General features: G+C 39.8%; 3 protein-coding genes across 5 annotated transcripts in view; 2 read left to right on the top strand and 1 right to left on the bottom strand.

The window, feature by feature from the left end:
* The first annotated feature begins 10958 nt into the window (after positions 1-10958).
* Positions 10959-15673, top strand: masp2 (mannan-binding lectin serine peptidase 2). Its single transcript, XM_026367746.1, has 6 exons — positions 10959-11029; positions 11103-11325; positions 11400-11577; positions 12248-12379; positions 14406-14602; positions 14810-15673. Exons 1-6 carry the CDS (start codon positions 11022-11024, stop codon positions 14984-14986), a joined length of 915 nt encoding a protein of 304 aa, XP_026223531.1. The 5' UTR covers positions 10959-11021; the 3' UTR covers positions 14987-15673.
* Positions 15674-16323: 650 nt separating this feature from the next.
* dffa (DNA fragmentation factor, alpha polypeptide) lies at positions 16324-21455 on the bottom strand. Its single transcript, XM_026367744.1, has 6 exons — positions 21265-21455; positions 20465-20623; positions 20192-20349; positions 19688-19892; positions 18546-18673; positions 16324-18434 (listed from the first exon to the last, which is right to left on the bottom strand). The coding sequence occupies exons 1-6, from the start codon at positions 21356-21358 to the stop codon at positions 18213-18215; spliced, it is 966 nt and encodes a 321-aa protein (XP_026223529.1). The 5' UTR covers positions 21359-21455; the 3' UTR covers positions 16324-18212.
* A 79-nt stretch (positions 21456-21534) lies between these two features.
* pex14 (peroxisomal biogenesis factor 14) overlaps positions 21535-26408 on the top strand; it is a 44187-nt gene continuing 39313 nt past the window's right edge. For all 3 annotated transcript variants that reach the window (XM_026367741.1, XM_026367742.1, XM_026367743.1), the window contains exons 1-3: positions 21535-21643; positions 21823-21923; positions 22968-23015. In XM_026367741.1, the coding sequence (XP_026223526.1) occupies positions 21888-21923; positions 22968-23015 (84 nt within the window). In that variant the 5' untranslated portion in view covers positions 21535-21643; positions 21823-21887. The remainder of the gene's footprint in view (positions 21644-21822; positions 21924-22967; positions 23016-26408) is intronic.

Raw genomic sequence — 26408 nt, forward strand, 5'->3', positions numbered from 1 at the left:
GATCCTTCTGTGACCCTATCTACCGGGTTTTGCACAGATGCTAGACTGGCCACCAGTGACTCAGTCCTCAATCAGTCGTACTACAAGTACCGAGCACGCTCTAAGCCTCTCTGACACGTAAAACCATGGGGACATGTATCTTTGTACCCCTTCACGAGGGAGATTGTGGAGCGGGTGCCGCATGGCCATAATCAAATGTCAATTGGACTGATGGATTTCACACAAGTGAAACATCCTGCTGCATGAGTCTCTGGAATCTGTGGCTACTTCTGAGTCTTAAAATAGAAAGGAGCTTTTTTTACATTTAGCCACCTTGTTATAAGTTTCAGTATAAACAACTACAGGCTGTGTGTGGTGTGAATTCATAACTGATAGTCACCTCGCTTTCCACGTCTTGTGCTGAGTTATACTCATGCACAGCAAAGATCTGCCTGATATTATTGAGATTTATGTTCACATTTGAGATATGACTGGTGTCATTTTGTGAGTTGAAAATACAGTTTCTTGCAGTGAATGTTGGGAAAAAAAAGTCCTATTTGATTGTTTGACGTTTCCTGCCAGCAGTATTCAGTGTTCATTGCTCAGCAGCAGTTTGGGAAATAATCAAATGAAAGACTTGTACTAAAATATGCAAATACTTAAACACCTTTTAGCTAAAGTATTACTAGTGCACAGTAATTCTGCACTCAGGGTTGTTGCTTTACCCGCCTCTCACCTGCGCTGCTGTTTCATCATCCTCCTGAACAGGATGAATAGCAGACAATGACTCACAAATACACTTGTTTCACAGGTGCAACGGAACGCGGTTCCATAAGTTCACAGCACTTATTCAATCACACGCGGAACGTTAAAGGCTGTGACATCTATTCTTTTTTTATTTCTTTTTATTGCCGCTGGATACCTGATCGAGGCAGTTGGAGAGAAAACCTCTCCCGTGATCCATCCTGGTTTTTATTGAAAAAAGACAAAACGACCTGAAAAGCACCATTTGAGTTACAGTTGCATGAAATTTAAAGCAATGTAATTAGATGGTTCTCGCAACCGCTGGGAACTTTGCTCTGTCGCTCCTTCTAACGATGCAGAATAAACAAAGTGTGGGCTTGATTACAGTTCATCACAGCATCTTTCATTCTTACGTGTCATAGAAAGAAGAAGAAGAAGTAAAAAAAACCAAAATGACGCATTTCCAGTTTTACAACTCGGGGGAGAAGAACTACACAAACATTTACAAGAATAAAAGAACACGTCAAAACAGAAACATTTCTGCTCCTAAAAAACGCGGCTTCTGATGTCAATCAGTGTCTCTGAGGCCGAGATCTCACCCACAAAACAATTTGTGTCAGTAGAGGTGCCGTCCACTCTTCTACTACTTCTACTTTGTGCCTCTGGGCTCAAATGAGCATGAGGAGCAACATCAAAGCTGATGCCTGCAAGCAAAGCATTTTATTGGCTGTCCTTTTGATCTTAAGGAGGAGGGAAAGGAGTGTTCAGGCCTAACTGTGAAATTCAAATTGAAATGTGACTTCATATGTGCCGGTGTTTAAAAAAATAACAAAGACTTAGGTTTTTGTTGGTGCTTCTCACAGTGGGAAAAAGCAACTTCAAAGTGAAGGCACCGTGATTAAAAAAAAAAAGAAGAAGAAGAAGCAGGGAACAGTTGTCAACCCCACAATAGGTGGTGACTACATGACTTATAATAAAAGCACAGTGATGATGGTTTTTGAGAGCTAACTTCAGTCTTGATGGACACCATCCTGTTTCTCAGAGGATTTTGTAGGGTTGTATGTATCCAGCAAACTCCCAAATGAACAACTTGAGCATTTTTTTCTTCGGCTCCGTCAGCCTCGCTGACTTTTACAGCATCAGTTTGAATGTCTGTGTGTTTCACAGGTGTGTCAGAACTCATTTTCATCCCACGGCGGTGAAAATTTAGAAGAGGTTAACGCGAAACGCTTCTCTAACTCGGCCTTGATCGGCCAAGACAGGCCAAATTAACACCCGGCGCTCAGCTGATGCTTCTGAGGCAAAGGTGTGAACAGGCCGGTTGTGTGGCTATTCCCCGCTGAAACGACACGCTGTAACAAACATTACCAGCAAAAAGATTTGTATTATGCTGAAAGCAATCGATTCGTGTCAAAGAAACTGCAATGATCATTTGAATTGGAATTCAGATTCAGGTCGCTGCAGGCGAGCTATGTTAAATGTGAAGGTGTCATTACATCTTAGTTTAAAAAAAAAAAGAAAGGGAAAACACTCATCGTACACACTCTGAATGGTACATGTGGTACATGTTTTGTCTGGAAAGCGGAGATGGAAGTTGTGTGCAGTCTGTAGACATGCACTTGTACTTTATTAACCCAGCGACTGAGGACACAGTGCCTGCAGCAGCCTTATTCATCTCTGTCAGCCGGGCTCAATTTGTTTCGTTGTGACATTTTAGATAGGTTGTATCCAGAGCACTGAACAAATGCAGCATGGTTGACTAGCTGATGCATTTTGATGTAAAATAAATATATACAGTAAGTAACCATTTTTTAAAAATGTTAGTCTGGAGAAAAAGACAAGCCCAGTAGGAATAATGGACCTGTCTCTCTGTGCACACAGCGGGTTTGCATCACTCTGTTAAGAGTGCCTCATTAGTGCCTTGCCAGATACGACTCACCTCTTCTCAGGTGAAAGTAATACGATCTCATGTCTTCCTGTTGTTGATCAGTTGCTGCCTCCTTTTTTTTTTTCTTTGTCAAGATTTTGCATGAGTAAAGATTTGAAGGTGTTGTCTGATAAACTGACGCCAAAGGCATCATAAATATCGACATCGTCACAACTGTGCAGTAGCTCGGAGCTGAATGATGCTCAAAATACTCTAGCACATGCACAACACACAGGCTAAAGTGTTTGATTTATTTCTCCCAAAGAGTTCTCCTGTTTGGGAGCACCAATGGGAATGGAGAGATTGTTTTCCCCGGCAAGGCCTAATGATGCCTGATGGCTTATTCAGCCGCCCAGTGCCAGCGCTAAAAGCTGATCATTACGGGGCCCTCTGCTCTCTCAGCGCTAAACCCAGGGCTCAGAAAATGAGCTGTCACCACTGTGAGAAAGGGATACAGCTCGCTGGTCACTATAGTGACCCTGATCATTCTGGATGCCACTACTTTGGGAAACTGGGCAGGTCTGTGGTGTGAAAGTAAAACACAGGTTTTCAGGGATTCAGTTAACTTAAGTGCTTTAGGATGCAAAGCGAAGGTTGCCTGTTTTGTGGCAAAAAGTAGTAATCTTACCGGTTTAATATGAGTTGTCTTATAATACGGCTCGTTAGTTTGCTCGGACAATTACAACTACTTTGAGATGTTTTTGTAATTAGGACCTCCAGTAAAGAATAAATGAGTACACCCAAAGAAATGTTTGGACTAGATTATCCCCACTGACCAACAGTCTACTATGAGTGTAGGTTGTGATGCTGTTGCTTTGGGCTTATTGCTAATAGCAAAGCACCGACCTTCACCAGGTTCACTTAACGCCACTTACTTCTCAAAAATAAATATCAAATGACTTGTACATTACCTGTTAAACTGAGCAGTATGTTATCAAAGGCCGACTCTTAAAGCATTAACTCCAGCTCTAGTGTGTGTATTTGTTGCAGACATTCGCTTTAAAACAACAGGCTTAGCTTTTGCCGCCATATTTCTAACCAGCCATGCACACAGCTACATATATTGTTTACTTATCTTGCATTCACTCATGGACGTTCAGTGTCCCCTACTTGGCAACTTGCATGAGCTTTGCGTCTAAGGAGGGGTGGTGGGGGGAAGGTTTTGTCCAGTATTTTGAATTTGGACTGCAGTACCCCTTTTAAACACTCGGTGTCAGACCTACATATTGTTCCTTTAAAAGCTCTTTGGAATAATTTCAGCCTAGAGGACTATAATTATTTTGATAATCTAAAGGTTATATTCTATATTATATCCTTGTCTGGACTGCATTAGAACACTTTGTCTCTGTAGTTGGTACAGTGCAGAGATACAGTTAAAGTTGCACACAGAGAGGAACACAGCACAGTCAAGTGCGGAGGTGGGATTGTACTTTTGGTGACAATTGAAAACGTGTAAACATTAATTGTTTTGTGCTTCAATGGTCAACTGAAAGATCCTATACGCTGACAACTAATCTCATCACTTTATCGGCTTTGACTCCTTGTCCAAGCTAATTATTGGTGTCTGCATGTCTCGAGTTTGTGAAGAGCACATTTCAAATGCTTGAAAAACTGTGCGTTAGAAATTTGTATTAGTTAAATCCAACAGTTTAACGCCGATGATCCTGTGTTGAAGGAAGCTGATTGGATGGAAAATACTGATTAGGTATGAAATGAAAGACAAACAACTCATTCATACGCTGTCACATGAACACTGCTGTGTGTGTAACTTTCAATTGCTTTCAGGAGCTGCTGCTCTAAAGTCACCAAACTTATATGGGAGTGATAATAATAATAATGATATAATGACAATAATGACTTTATTCTTTCTCTTTGGGGACATTGCTGTTGGACAGCTGCCAGGCAGTTGTTAACATCTTAAGATGTAAGCTGGATTAGACAGTAATTAAAACACTGACTCAGGGTTTCGTAGATGACCACGAAACCAACTGGGCCACTGTCGTATGACCATAAATAAGCGATAGGAGTTACTATTAGCGTTCATGGGTTCAGCTTTTTCACGAGAGCCACTCGTGCTGATAGTATCATTAGAAGAATAGGCAGGGAGGGAGTACGGTGTCACAGCATGATATTGACAGTCTTTTTAAGTACTGCAGTGTGCTGTATAATGTGTACAACACACAGTAGGGCTCCAATCACAAGGGTGACACTCCTGTGATTAGCTCCCAGAACTGGGCTTGTTTGACTGAGTCTTTGCACCTGTAATAGATTTGTTGCCACAGCAGCAAATGAAGATCTCAAGTAATGTTATTTTCTCACACTCTATAGTGCTGCGCGTGACTATTTTCAGGACAATTGGGCCCTTGTGGTATTGCAATACACCTGATTGTGGTTTCTCTAACAACGCGAAATCCTTTTATGTCAAATGGCCTGCGTGAAAAAAACAAAAAGCAAAACATGATGTGAGCCATTGAGATCCTAAATGTCACCGCAGCATTGTGGGTGACAGTGATGGTTTTTCTTTATTAATGGCATGTGAAGTCTTCGCTGCTGCCAACGGGTGAGCCGTGCCATTACTCATATTGGAAATCCATGTCTAATGTTCAGGCTGACCGTCATTTTTCTCAAGCCTAACAGACCTGAAAATGTTTAATCAGTTATACAAGAAACAACCTCCCATTAATATCTCTACTGGAGTTATTGAGTCATGACTTGTCAGCACTATTATATAATTTCACAACACTGATATGTTCCTGATTAGTTGATGTATTATGTTATTAAGAGAAATATTCACTGTTAAACTTTGGATGAGCAAGTGTTTTGTTTTTACAAGTTAAAATATGTCTTTTCCTCTTAAAGTGTAATTTTGTAAACAGGAGCTGTTTGAAATTGAATGAAGAAAAAAGAAAACGTGTTAGCGGTGAGGTGCCGTAATGAAGAAAGGGATTCAGAGGGAGAGCAGCAGCTGTGTGCCATTTCTCATCATTGCTTCCTTGCACCAACGTCACTGACTGCTTTACTGCCTTATGGTAGTCCGCTGAATTGCTAAAGCTGGGGCCTGTTTGAATTAGCAAGGAAATGACCGTATTTGTTATCTGCAAAAAAAGAGCCGTGCCGGGCCAAATTGAAAGAGTAATGGCCCTGACATCAGGAATGAAATCCCACACAAAAAGGCTCAGCATCAATTCATCTGGAGCCATTCTTGATCATTATCATCAGGGGATGCTCGGATCCGGGGAGAACAATAAATTATACATTGAACATGTGGGTTTGCCATTTGAGAAACTTTAGTACACGCACCAAGGCTCTGTTACAACGATGTGCAGGCATTACAATGATCTTTACACGAAACAATACAACTACTGGTAACATATTTATGTGGATTTCTGTGTTTTACCGTACATTTTTATTGTTGTTCCAATTCTTGTACCGTCTATAACTGGTGAACAAGTGAACAATTTGGTTTATGTACAGTATATAAAAGAGTAACAAACTAAAGTGAATCTGCTTTTACACTGAACAATCAAATAAACTTAAATAATTATAGCGTAGACAGACTTAAATCATAAAGGTAATCAGCTGCAAACTTTCCTCATGTGCAATATGACTTAAATAATGAATTAAATAGGTGTCTGGACTGGATTGTCAGATTGTTTAGCCAGGTTTATCTTTAAAAGGTAAAAGGACCAATCCCATTTAGTGTTTGCGTTGATTTACAAAGACGTCCCACATGCAGGAAATTGAATATGACTATTGACTATGAGACATTACTACGTCTACATGTTTTTTGTTAGTTTTTTTTTTTTTTTTTACCATATTCTCTGCATTCACTGCACCCACACACAATCACCAAGAACAATGGTTGTTATAATGGAAACATGGAAACTGAAGTGCTGCTTGCTACAGTGCCATAAAAAGCGTTAATCCATATTGACCCCATTCAAAAAAAATTCAGCTTCTTTGGCTCCTGAAGATCAGTCGTCGAGGCTCAAATCAAAGCAGCAACAGAACAAATCTCTGGAGCAGCCACAAGCAACACGATTTGAAACCATTCTCTGGATTAAATGTCTTTTTCTTTCCTTCCAGCAACGTTACGGCTTTAAAAATGATTGATCTGACATCAAATCAGACACTGATAAATGAATGAGCATCTGACACAGAGAGCCATCTTGGCCTCTGCTGCTTTAAAAACTGTGTGTTATTTGCAGGTAGTACGTTTCTGCATAACTACAGTGGACGAGCAAATTACAGTGGATTAACTCTACATTGTTCCTCGGTGTTCAGCTCAAGTGACACATCCCCACTTATTCAAATCCTTAATTACAGTTTACAGCATGTGGGTGGTTGGGACTGCTGTGATTGCAGCCGGTGAAAAGCAGAGAGAGGATGAGAATGGGGATGAAGATGGCAGAGGGATGTCATAGTGAGGGTAAATACACTCACCAAGTGCACTAGTATGTCTAGGAGTATAATTTGCTTCTAGCACAAGATGTATCTGAATCCTGGCAAAACTGAGGAGGCAGCTTGTTGAGTTTGTTACAGGACCAGCAGAGGGAAGTGTAAATTGTGCAAAATGAGAAAAAAAAAACCCCATCCTTCCCCTCCCTCTAGCGTGATACATGAAGCTCTCCCTCTGCATCTCCATCCCTGTCTTTTGTTGACTCTTCAGATACAAACAGTGGCTGTGCTTTCAACTGCTCTCAAGTGGCCTATTCTTTGTTTAATGACTGTCTGACTTCATGTAAGGAAGCACTTCATTACCGCATGGCACAGCAAACAGGTGTCAGGACAGGCTCCGTCTTGCGTACACGGGGAGATTCAAGATTTGATCATGCTGAAATCAGAACGGCCAGTGCCTTGTGTCCCTGCACGCTTTGAGTACATGCACAGCTCTGTGTGTGCGTGTGTGTGTGTGTGTGTGTGTGTGTGTGTGTGTGTGTGAGCAAAATTATCCACAGCACATGCACAAACACATCACTGAGTTTAGTCTGTGTCTTACGAATGCTCTCTGTTGATGATGCGTATGATGCACAGCGCCTGGCCTGATAGTCACGCACATCCTGAAGCCGTTATAATGAATGTTTGTGCTTTGAGGACGTGTGAGTCCTTCAGGTGAAATATATCTATATGAAATGTTTTGTATTCAGTTTCTGGCTATTACAGCTACAGATGCAATGTCCTTGGTTTTACATAAAACAATGTCTAAATGTCCTATTAAAATTGGCACTCAAGGCTTTTTTATTGCTTTTTTTCTTCTGCAAGTGTCCTCTGCTTGACAAACTGTTTAGAAAGGAGAATCCAATATCATTAAATATTAAAAAGATTATAAATATTATAAGATTGTTGTGTGTGACAACTATAGAAAATGTCCTCTCTAGGTGGGTAGCAGTTTTATTTAAATGAAGGGGTTCTAGGTGTGTCCTCAAAAATCACATTCACACTTTTATGTTTTAATTCATTGTTCAATGATCTATTTCATTTTCATCTGAATTGTGGATTACTACCTCAGGTTCACAGTCAGCCACAATAAAGGGAATTTCTCACCTTAAGGGATGACCTAAGGGTGTGAAAGGTATGACTTTAGGTTTCGGGCTGTGAAGAGGTAATAAAGCTGAGCAGCTACAAAAAGCATACATTGGAAAGTGGTGTCATTTAAGAGCAATGCTAATTGCTATACACCAGGAAAGGCTGCAGTGCAAACAGCAGTCCTGAACCCATCAAAAAATCTTTTGTGTCCAGCCAATAAGACCAACAAGCAGCACATAATGAAGGCTCTGCTGTCCACTTTTAATCACTACAGTTATGGCATTTCAGTGTCAATCACTGCATTGACATTTAGAAAGTAGAGTTACGCTTACCAAAGGCAAATCTTAAAGTGCAAGAGAAGACGCGTGCACACACATAAAATAAAGAAAACACATGAACATCTATAGTAGGAGGCAGCAGCAGCAGCCCCTGGAGGCTGCAGCGATGATCCCATGATAATTACTGAAGTTATAATAGAAGATGTAAAGAGCAGGTTTTAACTTCAGAGCTACTGGTTCCCTTGAAATTAAAATGTTGAATTCACTATACATTTTTAAACAGTACATATTCTTTTATCAGGGACTTTAAACTACAACTTTAAATATAGAAAGGAATAAATGTGCAAAGTCAAGTGGATAGAAAAAGTCCTTATCTGTTAATGTCTCATGTGACCCATTGAACAACACTGCCAGTGATACAGAGAGATGAGATTAGATTAGTAGAGGTGGGATGCAGTGATCAGTGTGGGGTCTGGATTGGAGCATCTGTATTGTTCAGTTGTTTGAAAGTGAAATTGCTCCTGGAAAGAAACTAAATCTCTGTCTGCTCGTGGTGCTCCTTATTGATATCAGTCTTTTTCTAGAGGCAAACATTTCAACGGTGCCCGGGGTTCAGTGTGTTAGACGTGATCCTACTTGCACATTTCTTGGCTCGCAATGAGCGCAGCTGATCAGTGGGGTCGGGGTTGCAGCCAGTGAATTTCTCAGCTGATGATGCTCTGCAGCAAGATTGATGGATGTTGTGAGGGTGGCAGTGTAGAACTGCACCATCACTTCATGTGGAAAGATGAGCTTCTTCAGCTCCCTGAGAACAAAAAATCTCTGATTTTGCAGTAATTTTTAAATTGGTAAAGATTTTTTAAATTCTCTAATTGCAATTGGTTTATAATCATTTATCAGTAGTTATTATGATAGAACAAAATAAAGAGCATGGAATTTGTAACTATGGATATAAGCCAGCTGAACATTGTGGTGAATGATTGAAATTGGTGAATTTATCAGAACACAGTAACTATTTTTGAAGTAACAGACAAACTTAATTTATTGATACATCTTTAATATTAAATTGCTATAATTACATTTATTCAAAATGTTCCTCTGCACAAAAGAAGTGCTGCAGCTCCTTAGAAGGTAAACAGGAACAGCAAAAAACAGCCCAGTTCTTTCTCCATTTGCACCTCTAAGCTCCCACTGAGTTCTGTGGAAATAAAAAGGCTCAGAAGTTTAAAATTAATTTACACCCCCAGATGGAAAGGAAATGAGACCCTAGGTCAAAGGATGCATAGAGCACAAATTACAAATTACTTTTTTTGTTTGTGTTTGTTTGTTTGTTTGTTTTTTTATGAAGATGATGCAGGAATGCTTTGTTTAGTGTCAGAGAGGTGTAGATTGTGCTGGTGCATTATACAGGAGCATCAAAGCCTAAGTGACAGCTGGACGATGTTGAGGGGGAGAACCGTCAGAGCACCCTCCACTGCTCAACAACCCACCAACTCACAATCAGGAGAAAAGGTTATGGCACCATTTAAAAAGGTTTCCATCAGAGAGGGTATGTGCGAAGGGAAATTAACATTGATGTTTATGTGGATAATTATTGTAATTCACAAGCAATATTCAATTCTAGCCATTAGTGCTGTTGCTGGTTGAAAGACCCCAATCACGTCTGAATACCATCAATATCCATATTCCATCAAAACAGAAAGCTTGAATACTCTGCAATTCACTCATTTTTAAAACCTTTACAATGAAGTCAGACTATGACACATTTGGCACCATGCAGATGCTGTAAAAAAAGAAAAAAACAAAAACAAACAAACAAAAAAAAAACCCATGATGCAATCTGGTTTCATTCACTGGGAAACTGTTGTTGATGTTCCACTGACTGTTTTCAGCCCTGATATAGTAATTAGGTGCCAACAAAAAGGGCTGGGTTGGTAAATGTTGTGGGTATTTGGTTTTATTTTGATTTATTTATTTATTTTTCTGAAGCTTTTATTTAACAGCCTCGCTGCTTGGCAATCATGAGAGCTGGGTCTGAAATAATGAGTCTGGCAAGAGTCTAGTCTGATCAGCATCACTGTCTAAACAAGTTCCTTGAGACACTGACATGTGGTGCAGGTGATGGCTAATTTCCATGTCCATACATTTAGGTCAATTCTTGTGTTTGCATTCAAAATAAAAACTTTAGAAATCTGAATATTAAGTTTGATTATTCGATGAACCATCAGATGTGTCTTCCTTTTTGTGTTTTGTTGAAAGCTTTTCAACCCTAACCCTTTTTTTAAAGAAACTATTTAATGTCATTAACAGCTAAACCATTACTTTCCACTTGGCAAAATTGATTTGAACTGATAAAACAATAAGAAAGATGAATATAAATGATTGTGACATTCATCAGCTTGATAGATTTCTGTGACTGAGGGAGGCGGGGAAAACCGATCATGTGCCTGTCTCCCTTTGTTTGCCCAAATGTTGACCAGCCTGGACAGCCGGGTTCATTTACCCCCGCATGAGCAGGAGCAAACCATTCCAAATCGCGGTAGATATCCGGAGACTGTGAAGCCAACATGACCAGGTGAGTGTCAGCTAGCATTTATTTGTGCCAAATAATGCTTGAAACCATTGCTGTCACACCTAATTTTGCACAGTGGGTGCTGTGTACTTGTGCTGTTTTCCCTCCTCCATGTCGCACTGAGTGTGGAAATGACAGGGTTATATGGCACCCTCACCTCCCCTAACTTCCCCCGGCCATACCCCGACAACCAACTCATAATGTGGAACATTACAGTCCCCGAGGGCCACAGGGTCAAACTCTACTTTACCCACTTCAGCGTGGAACCATCCAACCAGTGTGAATATGACTATATGCAGGTACCTGCTGGAGAAAGTTCACCTCCCATTATCACTGCTGACTCACTAAAAAGCCTCTGACCTTGTCAAACCAGGTTTTGGCAGAGGGCAATGAAACCTTGCGATTCTGCGGCGAGGAGGAGAAAAAGTTTGAAAGCAGCCCGGGGAACACTGTCATCCTATCAGCCGGGAACCACATGTCAGTGGTTTTTAGGAGTGACTACTCTAACGAAGGGCGATTCACCGGCTTCCAAGCATTTTACACCTCAGAAGGTGATACAGAGACATGTGACGTTTGCTGCCAGAAGGCAGCTACATTTTTAATTACAATATAATGGAGTTTCTAGAGAAACGTAGCAGGATTATATTACCACAGGCAGCATACAGCAGTAAAGTTGTAAAATATTAAATCAGTTTTAGAATATGCCATGAGTGGAATGATCAAGAAGAAGCACACCAGAGGAAAGAAATAAGTTAGAAAGGAGAAAGAGTGTATTTGTTGTACATACATGTAACTATTAGCTTATCCACACATAACATAGTTTATTTGACAAATACTTGATCCTGTTTGTCAGTGTTCTGACAAATTGTAAATGATCCAAATGTATCTTTACATTTCCAATAAATTTAGTTTGACTAGTTTGCTAACAATTGTTTAAACTGTTCATCTGTTAGTTTTAGTTAATTTATTGCACATTTTTGAGTGAACAAGACTCATTTAGTGTTTGCTTTACTTGCAAAAGCTGTGGTATTATACAGCTCCCAGAAAAATGCTAATCGCCTAAGAAATCATAAATTGTCAGAATGGGTTTTGGCATGTTTAGGATTTACACAACAGTCACAAATACCACTCATGTCATTTAGAGTGTTCATAAAAAAAAAAAAAAAGAAGAATTCACTGTGTAGCGTTTCGCTCTTTAACCTTTCTGTCTCGCTCCCTCAGATATCAATGAATGTCTTTCCACGGTGGACGGGGAGAGAGTGTGTGATCATTTTTGCCACAATTACATTGGTGGATATTATTGCACGTGCAGACAAGGATTCCTTCTCCATGACAACAAAAGATCCTGCACAGGTGAGAGGCATGCAGCTCAAGAGGTATGTTCATTTAAGCTCAATCCAAGCTGTGGAGGTGCAGCGCTAAGAGCATTCGACTGAGTGTTGATCTCTGTAAAATACTGTGTGGTGTCTTAATACACTTCTTGATAGGCTTCTTCTCTGCTTCCTCTCCGCATGGCAGATTGCAGCTGGGCACAGTTTTATTGCCATGAGCTGTTACATTACAGAATCTTTATATTCTCGCAACCATTCCTGTATCTATAGCTTTTTCTTAATGTTCCTGTAGCTGATCAAAATGCGGTGCAGCTCCAGTCCACAATAGAGCAGATAAAGGTAATGTGCAGTAAATATTCTTTAATATGCAGTCAGTGCCTGCGAAGCATTTCCTATTTTTTTAAATGACTTTTCCTTATGACAAACATCCTCTTTGATGTTCTTTTTCTTAATCTAAGACTTTATGGGATTTTCATGCTATACCTGATAATCTGTGTTTGAGGTGAATGACCGCTGATTCATTACCATATCTTATATCACTAGTTTCACTATATGAGTATATGTTTGCACTTTATATCTTTGAATTTGCTTTGTTCCCTTCCTTTGTCATCAATCACTTGAGAAGCAGCAGTATTCTCCCCACTGCAGTTCTTATGTTCTCAGTCTTTGCCGCGTGCCCTAACATTTAAAACATCTTAAGCATTTCAGAACTTCCTCTTGAAATGCATGCATCTAGTCATCACCTACTACAACATTGTTTTCTTTATAGTGAAGGAGAACAGACAAACTATCAACTATAATACCCTAATTCCTCTTTAGAAGGCGCTTGGCGTGGCCCATTTCCCACCTTTGATTTATTTTCAAAGGTCTTCCAGACTCATCTGTGAAGGACCTCCACCAAACCCTCCTGGCATTTTACAATTTGCCCCGGGGATATGGCTTTTAATTCAAACTCCATTCATGGTATTCATCTTCAATATCTAGCCTTGTTGAACTAGATGCACTTAACTAGAACCTTCCTTTACTCACCAACCTCACCTGTTTGTTCAGTTGTTAATCTATAGCCTTTGTGAGCTTCATTGATTGGAGTTGGTCACTGGAATGTTCTCCAATCATTATTTTTTACTCTCTTCTTCTTTTAAATACTTCTGACTCACTGTGATACTGAATTCTACTTCCTGTTCTGCAATCTTCCCTGAGTCCTTTCTCTTTGATCATCTTCTGAGTCATTTGCCATAGATTCAGCATTTCCAAAACGTACCAAGACACCATAACGCTCCACCCTGACAGTTGGCACAGCTGTCCAGATGATTACAATAGATTTTAAAATACAAAAATCTGCTGATGTCATGCTATGGAAGGAAGGTGGATGAAAATTGTATCAGGTGTTGCAAACTTGCAGCTATAACGTATTATAAGAAATGTCTTTATTGATTGAACATTGACAGACTTCACTCCATCATAGCTGGCCTATGCTAAGTAATTTCAGGCTAAAAAGGCACACTGATGCATAAAGTTGTTGATCTCTGCCAGCTGGTGTAAGGCAAGGTTAATTACTGTCGATTCCTAGGGGACAATCAACTTCATAATGGCATTAAAAATTGATACCTGTGTGCAGCACTAATAGTGTACTGACACTAGGCAATTAATCACAATTACCAGTTGATGTGCCTTAAATTATTATTCTCTGCCAGAGGAAAAAGGGTGACAAAACAAATCATGCAATGAATGGGCAAAAATGATTATCTGCCTACAGATTTTACTAATTATATGAATTACAGCAACTCTGCCTCTTCGCAATACTCATCTGTTTTTGTCTATAACAACATCTGCACACTTGCTTTGGCTTTGGCAATAATGCAAACCTAAATGAATCTCATCATTTATGATGCAATGAAATGTCTCAATTGATCTGGAACCAAATTTTCTTCCAACGAAAATAATATTTGATTAACTTTCCAACTTTATAAACAGCTGTAGGTATACCGTAGATCACTCGTTTTCATGCCCACAAATACAGTTTTAATGATTGTGTACCTTCCTCATAGTGCCATGCACGAGCCAGGTGTTGACGTCATTGTCAGGTGTTCTAACCAGCCCAGACTACCCAAGCCCCTACCCACCCATGAGCAACTGTGACCACACTATCCGTCTGCCAGAGGGCTACAGAATCATCCTGGATTTCCTGGAACCCTTTGACATTGAGGGACACCCAGATGTCCCCTGTCCATACGATATGTTGAAGGTGACTTAAGAACCTAACACACACAATAATGTATTCCTCCTCATGCTTGTGGAGGCAGCCTGCCTCTGAGCTGTCCTCGTTGGGTGAAATACTGTACGGTCATGCTGTTTCCTGCATATTTAAGTTAGGCTGGACATCAATCAGTTTGGCGTTTAATGAGCATCCTGTTTCTTATGCTTCTGTGTTAATGCTCCTTGTTCTTTCAAGATTTTAACAGCTGGACAAGAGTATGGACCCTTCTGCGGATCGACGCCTCCAGGGCACATTGACACAGGAAGTTATGAAGTTCACGTTAGATTTAGATCTGATAGTAGTGGGAAAAACAAGGGATGGAAGATAAAGTACATTAGTGCTAAGGCTGAATCTCTCACTTTAACTGACTGATTGCGTGTTGGCCTGAGCAACATTGAAGGCTATAGTGACTTTATATTGTGACAACATCATACAGCCATAATTCACTCGGAGTAATGAAGCCTGGATATTGTATTGACCATGCAGTTAGCAGGACTGAGTTTATACTATATTTTGAATTAATTTGTCATAGTTGTATTTCTTTGTTAAGACACTGTTATTCAGCACCACAATTATTTTTAAATTGCTTTTGTATTTGCTGTTTTATTATTTGGTTACTGGTGCAAATAAAGAAAGGTCAACACTCTGACCTATTAACAATTATTTACATTGTTTAGTTAAAATACTGTAAATTATTTTTCTACGTAATATAAAACCTTTGGTATTGTGATAAAGTGTATTCATAAGAATGCTGTAGCTGACAGCAGACAATGATCCTTCTCTACTCCAGCTGAATACGGAGGCACATGCCCTTGTAGAGATAATAAATTCATTCTGTTTAAAGCATTCTGGACTATTCTGGGTGTAAGAAGCAATGAGTGCTAGTTATTTAACCTTCATACATTATGCAGCTTGTTCTCAGCAATCCGAGCTCTGCTCCTCTATCAAAACAGTCATTATTAGGTTCTTCAGTCCGATGAAATTGCCTCTAAATCGACATTTCTTTTTCACTTACTAACATTTCCACTATCTGTTGCCCACAAGTGGGGCAAAAGAGCACGACTGAATTAAAAAGAGAAACCCATTTTAATCCATTGCTTCAGATAGATTTCTTTGTCCTTATTGTCACTTGGAATTGGGTCAATTGAGCTTTTCTGTGACCTTTTTTTAAACCCCACTAACTTTGACTGAACTATTATTTTGTATTTTTAATGCCACTACAACTTATCAAGGGAAAGTATGCACTGACCCACATATAACCTTGGTATTTGCCACCCAACAAACTCATAGGGATGTGCTCTCTGAAAGTCATCTGACCACATGGGATAATGTTTGTTCCCAGCATGAAATGCCCACATGGTCCTCAGGGCAGCTGGATGCTTACAGAGTAAACCTGCAGTTGTTACCTGAGAACTGTAATCGAATCCACAAAGACAGTGTGACACTGGAAAGCTCATACATCTCACTGGTGTCACACTAACCGCTAACAGTTCAGCCTAGTTAAAGCTAAATATACAGGAATTAGGCACACCATGAAATTATCATTAACCAAAGTTTGCCTATCACCACATAATGTCATTCATTACTTACTGTATGTAAAGAAACTAATAAAATAAAAAAGCATCACTTAGTCTAAAACAATGCTAGGGAACTTTAATTTACTGCACAAAAATATACTAATTCCCTTTATCATACTTCCCATACATGTCTGAATGAAATACCAAATGTGGTAAATTTATTGGTGACACAACAGTACATTGATAACAGAGTCCAGCATAAAACATGAGAATGACTTACTTTTGGTCTTTGCTCCATTTAACATCTGAGCCTCACACTCCCAAACACACACACAAAAAAAGTATCCTTTCACAAATGTAAATCAACTATCAATTGCATTCATTGTTCAAGAAAAATTTTGACAATGGCTATCTTCTACATGACTGGTGAGTCACACAGACCTGCACACATCACACAGCCACCACACCGAAACATAACTTTCACAGTGGTATATAATAGATGGTCCTTAAAAGAGTGCTCATCCAGAATATACATCCACAAATGGTTCAATGGGATTCAATAATGAAGCTATGCCTGTCTTACTCACAATGTGTCCAGTGAGGCTTGGATGTACAGTATGTGACATACTGTGCATCTCGTCCTATTTAACTTATAATTGTTGGAATAACAGCCAGTTATTAATGATTGATAAATTAGTCTGTGTGCCTCATCAAAACAGATTGTTTTAGTCATGCAGAGCTCACTTTTTATTTGGTTCATAGCAGAAATCACAGTTGTAGTTCACGTCACTCTGACGTAGTGCTGTACAAGTTAGTTACTGTATGTATTGTGCCTTGGGTGGTTGTCATAGCAAGTAGCATATCTACGTGTTATATCTACGTGTTAAAAAAATTCCCTCAGTGGTCATACATAAGTTAATAACATTTCACACCAAGGTGCACATGCAAGAATACTGTGGTACAGAAAAGAAAAGAACATGTAGTATATTCTCATAACAATGTAAACAATGTCTACTGTATGTTACCTAAAGGGAAAGCTGTCCGTTAAACATTTTAGTATTTCTCATATCTCAAGTTACTTTTTACATTTTACATTTAGAAGCTACGAGTGAACTTAAAAAATGGTTAAACTATCAAACTGTAGTGCGAATGGAACATTTGTGTTTTCTTTGCAGGAGTCACACTTAACATATAATAACAAGCAGGAGGCAGTTATGAGGTACAGGATTAAGCTACTTGTAAGAATGACAACAACTCTCCTCTAAACATCCCAAAACGTTAGATGTACGAGTATTTTGAAGCACATTTCTTCTTCTCTATATCTTTCCGAATGTATCAAAATAAAATGCTGGTGTCTTGCAGTTTATGTGGTGGAGCAGAATGTGAACAGCAATACCAGGAATCTGACTCAACACTAACAGTTTATATAAATCCTTCAAGCAATAGTTTGCATTTTGGGATCATGCTTATTGCGTTTGTTGCAGAGACTAAGATGATGACTATGATGAGAAAGATCTGTGTAGCCCATTACTGGTTTAACTAGATATGACACAAAAACCACAGTGTAACAATTACAAATTGTGTATGCAATTATAAAAACATAACTAACAAACTTTTATCTTAAATGTTTTATTCATTGTGAGTTTGGCTGTTTTCGGCTAAGTTAGCTAGCCTACTGGAACGTCCTGGAACTGGTGTTACTCTGAATCTGAATAACTCTGAATCGGCACATCCCCCAAAATGTCAAACTATTACTTTAAGTTTTTCTCATGGCTATATTTATCTTTACCTGTGTTTATTTTCACAGCATGGCACCCATCCAAATAAGGAGCCAACAGAAAGTTGATGCCGGTGGTTAAGGCCAACATGTCTTTGTTAAAAATGATTTGTGCAAATCATTCCTCTCTCCTCTTGAGGCAAAAAACACTTAAGTGGTTTGCAATCTTCGCAAAATGATGCAAACGTCAACATCATTAGCATTCATGGATTCCAGTATTATAAATATTATCAATAACACAGAGTAAATCCTATTCTACTGGCCCCGAGGCAGCTACTATGAATTCTTATCAGTCTTTGCCTAGTTACTGCCTTGAGCTGGAGGTTTTTTTGCCTTCCTCTGTGCTCTTCTTGCTGGACTGCTGGCTTCTGTCCTGTTGTGCGTTGCTCCTGATGGACTGCACGGCCTGAACCTGCTGGAGACGTCTGGTCAGTTCAGCTTCACAGGCCTGCACCAACATTGAAGTCCTCACTTTGTCCCAGCCCAGCACCTGCTCCATAGCTTCAACCCCTTTGGTCACTATCATCTGAAGACATATGAAAGAGCCATGGATCTTCTGATGCACTTGCAATTACTTACATTGCCTGTGTAAAAGACAAATGTGGGCATTTTCATCATGCTGAATTTTGAGTATTACCTGCAGATCCTCAGTTGAGAGCCTGGTCTCGGGGCTTGTTTTGCCTTTCAGGACCATCAATGTCCTGGACATGAATCCAGATGCAGAGTCCACCTCCATTCCATCTGGCACATCCACATCTCGAACCCCTGGCACATTAAAGCATGCTTTTCTCAGTATAACTTGTTTAATACAATCTAGTTAACAAGTTTTTCAACAGCGACTATGGTTCCACCTAGTGACCAAAAGACACAAGCACAGCTCTACAACTGAATAGTTTAAGGCAGCAGAAGGAAGATACAGATTTATCAGTGTCTGAATGAAAAGACATAAAATATTAAAGCTAAAAGCTTAAAAAGATATTGTTTCATTGACAATTGTTTTACAGTATTAATGCTGTTGTTGTGACTAAAGTATATGCTGCAACAAAATCCATAGGATATGAGCATATATGTAATAAAATAAAGTTTATTGAATACAAATAGAATCTGTAGTTGTTTAAATATATATATAAACCTTTTTTTCAGATATATCATTTCCTCATAATTTGTTGTTGTGCCAGCGCTGCATACTGATTAAGGTTTTGTCTGTGATGTCCAGTTATAGGATAGGATATAGGATATATTTTTATATACAAGAAGATACGTGACCACTTCTGGATTACATACATATATACATATATTATACATATATTATTTTTATTGCAGACATTTTATTAAGTATCAGAAAGTAGTATTAATAGCAGGCGAAAGAAAACTCAGAGCCAGAGACCAATACCAGATGTAATTTACCAACAGTTACCAACAGGCTCTAACAAGCTCTGGAAGTGGTGCTTGAGACTTTCTTTTTAATAGACTATTGGCTGTTCAAAAGTTGCTGTAATAGATTTGCTAAGGCAATTATCCGAAGGTGACCAGATCTTTCTGAAGAACTCTCTGTGACAGTATTGCTGTGAGATACTCTAGAAAGTTTCTCTAAAATGAATTTCTAACCAAGAAGTAAAAATGTATCACATCGTTTAAGCTGTCTCAGAAGACCACGGTATAAAAACTATGCAACCTCTTCAGAGAGTATGGCAAGAAAGAAATGTGCCCAACCTTTATTTAGGATAACCATTTCCAAGTTATAAAAATGAAAACCACAACATAATGACACAGTCGTACCTCCCTGGCTGGCCTGACTCGGCTCCTCCTGCTGTGTATTCTCTTTCTCCAAAGCTTTGAGGTAGAGCTGGAGCAACTCCTTGGACTGTCGCTCCTCCTCCCTTCGGTCCAAAACCCTCTGGAGTGTCTCCTGGAGATCCTTGGCCTTTTTCTCTTCGAAGCCCACAGCAGAGGCTAGCTCAGGGCATGGGGCATCCACTAAGGTCTGGAACAACAGGTTTGCACAAATTATAGTAAAAGCAATGAAATACGCTTTTGAGAAAAAATGGCAATGGTATAGTTCCTCAGTACAGTTTACACTTTTTAACTTATCAACTACTTTTTTGGACAGTCACACATAGATGTTGACACTACAATGGAGTGTCCGACCTGAATCACTGACACTAGAAATAGTGGAACAAAATAAGCAAACAGTTTAAAATTACATGCCATTAAGATGACTAGTACATGCTGGATTAGTCATGACAGCCTTTCCTTTTGTGAAACAGAAGAATAATGTTGTACCTGTAAGTCTGCTTCAGACATGAGGATGATGCTGGCCAGGTCCTGTTTCACCTGTTGAGCTAGTTCCCACCAGGGCGCTACAGCACTGGAGGCACTGTCCACAGCATCAGACTCCAGTATCATAGATTCCCTGAGCATCCAGGCTGTGCCACCATCAACTGCAATGAAAGGTGAAATAAGTACCAGAACAAAAATGATGTGCACTTCACTGTTAAAAGTATGACACGCATTACAGACTGTGGACAAATCTCAGAAACAAATAAACCTGCTTACTCCTGTGAACTGGAGACCATGCCTCCTTTTCGAGCAACAGCATGAACTTTGTATTCGTGGGTAAACACATAAAGTAAGCCTGATCCTCTACTACTGTCCCATCATCCTCCAGGACCACTGTAACTGGGGCACTGGGGCTGAACCCAAGAACATCACGTCCTGTGGAAAAGAGCAGACAAATTATAGATTTTATCGTCTATGTAACACAGAATACACGTTAGTTTTTCACTTTAGCTGCTCTGATCACCCCCAGATTTAAAAGGGCAAACTCAGATGGCTGGCTTTGTCTTTGTATAGATGTTATTTGGTATACGTTCCCTGAACCTGCTTAAATGTCTAACCTAATTAGGAGGTCAAAATGTTAGTAAGCACAACTCCAATAGAGACTTAAAAACGTGCAGTGATCTGGACCAGACATGATGACTGGTATTCTAGGAATGAGCTGAACAGGAGGAAGTCTCCCCCTTACTTTTGTTTTAGATTTTGCAAGTTTAAACACGATGCTCGACGTGATCATGGCAGATTTAGTTGAAACTTTGCGGCTACACTGTTCATTCATGGCAGTAGGATTAGTTTCCCCATGTAAAGTATATTTCACTTTCATGTTAGAGAATAAGATATCAATATAATATAATATCACCGCCAAATACAGTAACCGACACACGCGTCGATTTGAGCTAGAAATTCACGTTACTGCAAATGTTATTATATTATTATGTATTAAATCGTAAGGTTTTAAAAAAAGCTGACGCCGCATAAGAGTCATCAGACACATTTCTAAGTGAAAGCGCACAACTCACCTTTTATCTTCAGCTCATCTAGGGAGAGAACCACCAGCCCATGCGATTTTCGTCGTGTGAAATTACACACTCTACACGGTTTACTATCTGTCATTCTGTCAGAGGAGAAAAGTACGTTTGCTCTTTCTCCCACTTTAACACAACAACAACACTTCTCGCCTTTTTCGGTCCTCGCACTTTCGAACACGGAACCGCCGTCGTGGCGCTATGGATTGTGGGTAGTGAAGTTCTATCGTCTGCAAAACGAGACATAACTGAAAGTAAAACAGAGGGATAACAAGCGACAGAAAGGACCTAATTTCCAGCACTACATGACTGCTGGGACACCACGTGTTTCTAATTTCACTGAGTAATTAAAGTAGTAAAATCCTGCACTGAGGTAATAGTACCACTACACTAATGTAATAATTATCCTTTATTAGTAAAGCTCATATGTTTAAAACCCTACTCAGTTAATGTACAAACACAAGTTACCGAACGAGTGCAGGTGATTCCGTTTTTCTTGGAAACGTGATGATTAATTGTCATTTTATGTGACAATTAATTAGATCTAGTTAGACTTCAGGAAAAGCAGTCGAGCGTGATTCAATCGAGCGGCCTCTCGAGCAACGAGGGATAGGAAGATGGCATCCACCGACCAAGCTGATCCCCCAACACAGGTCTACATTTATGCCACTAAACATTTACCTCTTGGTGCCCAGATACGACAGCGAGTTCTTATGATGCGTTTATATTTCTTGAACCTTAAATGTCATGATTTTCGTTACTTCCTTTTGTAAACGACCAGCTAGCCATGGTTAGCATGTTTGCTAGCTAACATGCTTGCTAGCTCCTACAACGTTTCTAAAGTTGTCTCTCAAACATCAGGGTGTTGCCAAGTGAACATGAAAGGCCGAGCTGAGGCTCCTGTGCTTTCCAAACACTTATTAGGCTTGCTTACATAGCCTCCTAGCTATTTATTTGTGACCACATATACGTCTGTCCACCCGAACATGTAGCTCTGTGTCTGTCTTATTATGTGCAGTTAATGACATGATGTGGAAAGGTCACTATTAGCCAAACACGCCTGGACAGTGAAAGGTTTACTCGCTCTTATGTGACACTGCGGTGGTTTAAAATGCTGACAAGCTTCGAGAAAATAATGTTATAGTAAGTTCCGGGCGCGTACATCTCATCAGGATAGTTTTACACTTTAACTGTATTATATTTACAGTGCACATACTATACTCTATCTAATGAGGCGTGAAAGAAAATTGAGTAAGGAACCGTGATGGTCATGCTTGGTCACTTTTACCTGACAGCTATTACAAATAATCAACTAGTGCATGATCAACAGATTGCTAACCAAAAATATCTTACACATAGGCTTCTAGTGTATGTTTTCTTAACTTTTGAGCGTTATATTTAACAGACAAAAGCTACTGTACATATGTAAACAGTTGGTTATATTGAATTTTTACATTTACACAGCGAGATTTTACTCTTATTCATCAAATAATAAGGAATTGATATTGACAGTCACTTGGCAGATATTGTCTTCTACTCATCTAGGCTTTCACATATTTTTAAGTTACTCTTTTCAGCATAAGTCGATTAGATAGATTTCCTCATTGTAAATATCAGTTGTTATAAATATTAAACCAACATGTCCCGAGTCCACCAGTAGATGGCACTCTAATACAAGGATATGTTTGTTTTCTCAGCCTGACCTTCCACCTGGAGATCAGTCTGCTCCCCCCAGAGATGCACTGGTAAGGAAACTGCATTTAATACAAATTGCACGATTGATGAGCAATATGGACTAAAATAAAAGAAACTATGGTTATTTGATGTAAGTGCATGTTAGATCACCACTTTGTTAAGTAAATTTCCTCAACTGCTTGTTCACTCAAGAATCTAATCAGCCAAAAATATGCAGACAGCAGTGGTAGAATTATATTTTAGAAACTGATCTACAGGGATTTACACGGCCATTTATCTCTGGGGTTTATAAAGAATGGCCTGACTTCTCTGAGTGTAAATGCCTTGTTGGTGCTAGAGGTCAGCAGAGACTATTCCGACCTGGATGGGCTGATTGAAAGGCAATAGTAGGTCACATAACTACTCAATTGAATCAATATATTAAGAAGAGCATTTCTGAATGCACAACATGTGCTAGAGCAGCTAAACCACCCTTGGTGTTACTCCTGCCAGCTAAGAGCAGGAAACTGTGGCTAGAATTCACATGGGCTCTGCAAGATTGGGCAAATATAGCCCGGTCTGATGAGTCTTGATTTCTCCTTGTATACAGGCTGTTGTTGGTGTAATGGTAAAAGAGATGGTTTCCTCGTTTTAATCAACAAACCTAGTTTCCTTGGCTAATAAAATGATATTGTACATTCTCTGTTAATATCAAGTGGTAAATGCTTCTGACCAGTCACCAGTAACTCAATCCCCAAGCTCATAATGAGTGTACTTTATGTTCTTTGACTTAGTAGGATGAAAAAAAAAAACATGTAGAAAGGTTTATTTTAGGTGACAGTGGTTCCACAGTTGCTTTAATCATGCTTAGCATAAAACATTAAACACATGCCTCTGTTGTCCTTAGTTTAGGCCTTTGCTTTTCTCCACATTTGAGTCCAGAAAGACTTTGCTTTGGCAGCTGTTGGTCTAAATAATGTTTTTTTCCCCTGAGAAGAGTATTTAAGACAAATGTTTCTGAAAAGGTTGCAGTGACCATAAGCAGTTCAAGATGTTAAAGCTCACAAAACCAGTGACATTTAGTAAGAACCAGTAGTTTTTCAATAAGGTGTAAAGCGAAGTGTTTATAAGACAAGCATGGCCTAAGTGATGACAGCCATTATGACCAGGAATGCCTCATTGCTAAGTGGGATGGAAAACATCACAGGTACATTCGCTGTCCTTGTTTGGGCACAGAATCCAGGTTAGAGAAGTGCTGTATTGTTCAGCATACATGTCTCAATGTCATTCACCACCATTCACTCTTCATCCTCCCCCATCATCCCTTCATGCCAAGGCTAATTTAATCCTGAGGTTATTGATTGTGGGAGCATTCTCCCAGGCTTTCTTTCAATTTACTTCAATTTCATCATCCCAGTGCGCTTCAAGACTGCCTCCTCAAAAAGGGAAGAACTTGTTGTTACGAGGGTCCTGATTCGAGACTGGTTGACAACCCCCACCACCACCACCACCCACCCACCACCCTCACTTCCAACCCCTTTTCTCCTTTCTCTTTTTGATGAGCTGCTCTTTCCCAGTTAAGTGGATTATTACAGTAGGGATAATTCTTGTCACATGGCATTATTTGGATGAGGTGAATAATTGAAATTTGTGTCTGAAAGGATTTTATCTGGATGAGAGGAAAGGGAGTGCTGGCAGGGTTGGGAGGGCAGAGAGAGGGAGAGCAAGCACACACGTTTGTATAACATTTATGTGCACATGTGCATGTCAGACAAGCCAGTGTGTCAGGCTGGGGACACCAGTCATGTTAACAGGTTCTGACTCACCTCGCCCAGATCAGAAGGCCCTGGCACACTGCATGGCGTGGGCTCTCCTTTGTGGCAAGAGGGCCCAGCTCAGGGGCTGGTGCTACAGCCTCTGCCACCATTCAGGCCAGAGGGGCAGGTTTAGACCAGAAGTTAGAGAGAACAGTATGAGGGAGGCTGCATGAGTGTGTGTTCCATGGTTGACTGGTAGACCAGTCGCTGCCAGCCGCTGCTGTTGCCTCTGGCGCTGTTCTTTGCTTGCCCTCACCCCGGCTTACTTCATCTCTGTCTATAACCCCCCCCCCTTCCACCTTCCACTTATCACGCTGTGGCCATTCCCCCTGTCAGTCACTTGCTGGTGTCTCCCCCACGTCTCTGTGCATTCTCCCTGCAGTGACACCCCCTGCTCGACCTTAGGTTCCTCAGCTCATGCTGTCCAAATTGTGCTCAAATGAGACTTAATTTATTTTCTTAGAAATTGTGGTTTAGCTTGAAAATAAAACAATTAGTGACAAAGTATCCTGTCATTCATGATGTGCATATTGGGCTGCTGCTAACGCTTATTTTCAGTAATGAAGAATCTGCTAATTATTAGTTATTAAATTATTTTGTCCATAAAATGTGAAGAATATTTAAAAATCTGCCTAATTATTTACATTTATTATTTAGAGTCCAAGTCTTATTATTTGATATGATAGTCCTGCTTATCATTTAAGCTGAAATGGAGATAATACATGAAACTGTTATTCTTGTTGGGCTTAAGGAGCTGCACAATTTGTGAAATAAAATCAGACTCAACTTATTGAGTACTGTGGGTCAGTTTGTATCAGCAAATAGGAAGAACAAACAGACCTAAAATGAAAAAGCATTTTCACCCCTCAGTGTTTGCACGTGGACATACGTAGTGTAAACTGATGTGTTGTGTGATGTGTTGAGGTTTGGGGGTTTTAGTACAGCATAGGGAGGTTGGTAATGGGAGGGGAAAAGAATTGTAAGAAGAACATCCCCGGTCTCACAGCAACTTCAAAAGCTCCCTTTCCCCAGGATATTAAGCGACTGTGATGAAAAATTTAGCAAGCGTTAAATAAGCCGCTTTGAAGTGATCTGTTTTGGCTCAGCAGTCTCCAAATTTCCGTAGCCCCTCTGCAGTAGCCGTCATACTGGAGAGAGGGGGAAAAAAGGAACAGTATGTTAAGTGCAGGAGTTGTGGGGGACCTGGTCGACAGAGGACACACCAACAGTTATAATTCCAGCCAGCGACATGAAGGCCCTACCGCTGCTACCGTCCCCTTTTGTCTTACTTGGACTCTTTCTCTCTTCATTTCACCCCTCCATCACTGACGGCTCTTCTGCTGAGCCATATGAGTTGCAGGCTGACAGATGTTGCTCGTATGTTGGTTCTGAAAAGAGAATTTTTTTCCCTCTCTTATGTGTGGGTGTAACTGTGTGTTACCAGGAAGTCAAAGGTTACTCTTGGGTCTTGACTCAGTTATTTTTTGCCCTTGATGACTTTTCCCCATGGAACGTGTTTGTGGAAAGACATGTTCTTTAAACACCAACCATCTATATTTGAGTTTTCTTTTCTTCATAAAAAACAAATCATAATAAAAATAACAAATTCATATTTTTTGTTTTTACATCTGCACCATTATAAAGCAA

This window comes from Anabas testudineus, chromosome 7 (assembly GCF_900324465.2).
Source record: "Anabas testudineus chromosome 7, fAnaTes1.2, whole genome shotgun sequence".
In the NCBI taxonomy this organism is placed as follows: domain Eukaryota; kingdom Metazoa; phylum Chordata; class Actinopteri; order Anabantiformes; family Anabantidae; genus Anabas; species Anabas testudineus.

Bases quoted from the DNA above. Each gene is read 5' to 3' on its own strand.
- masp2 (XM_026367746.1), top strand. The intron at 11,326-11,399 runs GTACCTGCTGGA...TTGTCAAACCAG, and splicing joins GTGAATATGACTATATGCAG to GTTTTGGCAGAGGGCAATGA. The intron at 14,603-14,809 runs GTGACTTAAGAA...TGTTCTTTCAAG, and splicing joins GTCCATACGATATGTTGAAG to ATTTTAACAGCTGGACAAGA.
- dffa (XM_026367744.1), bottom strand. From the start codon at position 21,358: ATGACAGATAGTAAACCGTGTAGAGTGTGTAATTTCACACGACGAAAA. The intron at 19,893-20,191 runs GTACAACATTAT...CTGTTGTTCCAG, and splicing joins TGTCTGAAGCAGACTTACAG to ACCTTAGTGGATGCCCCATG. The intron at 18,435-18,545 runs GTAATACTCAAA...ATATGTCTTCAG, and splicing joins TCTCAACTGAGGATCTGCAG to ATGATAGTGACCAAAGGGGT.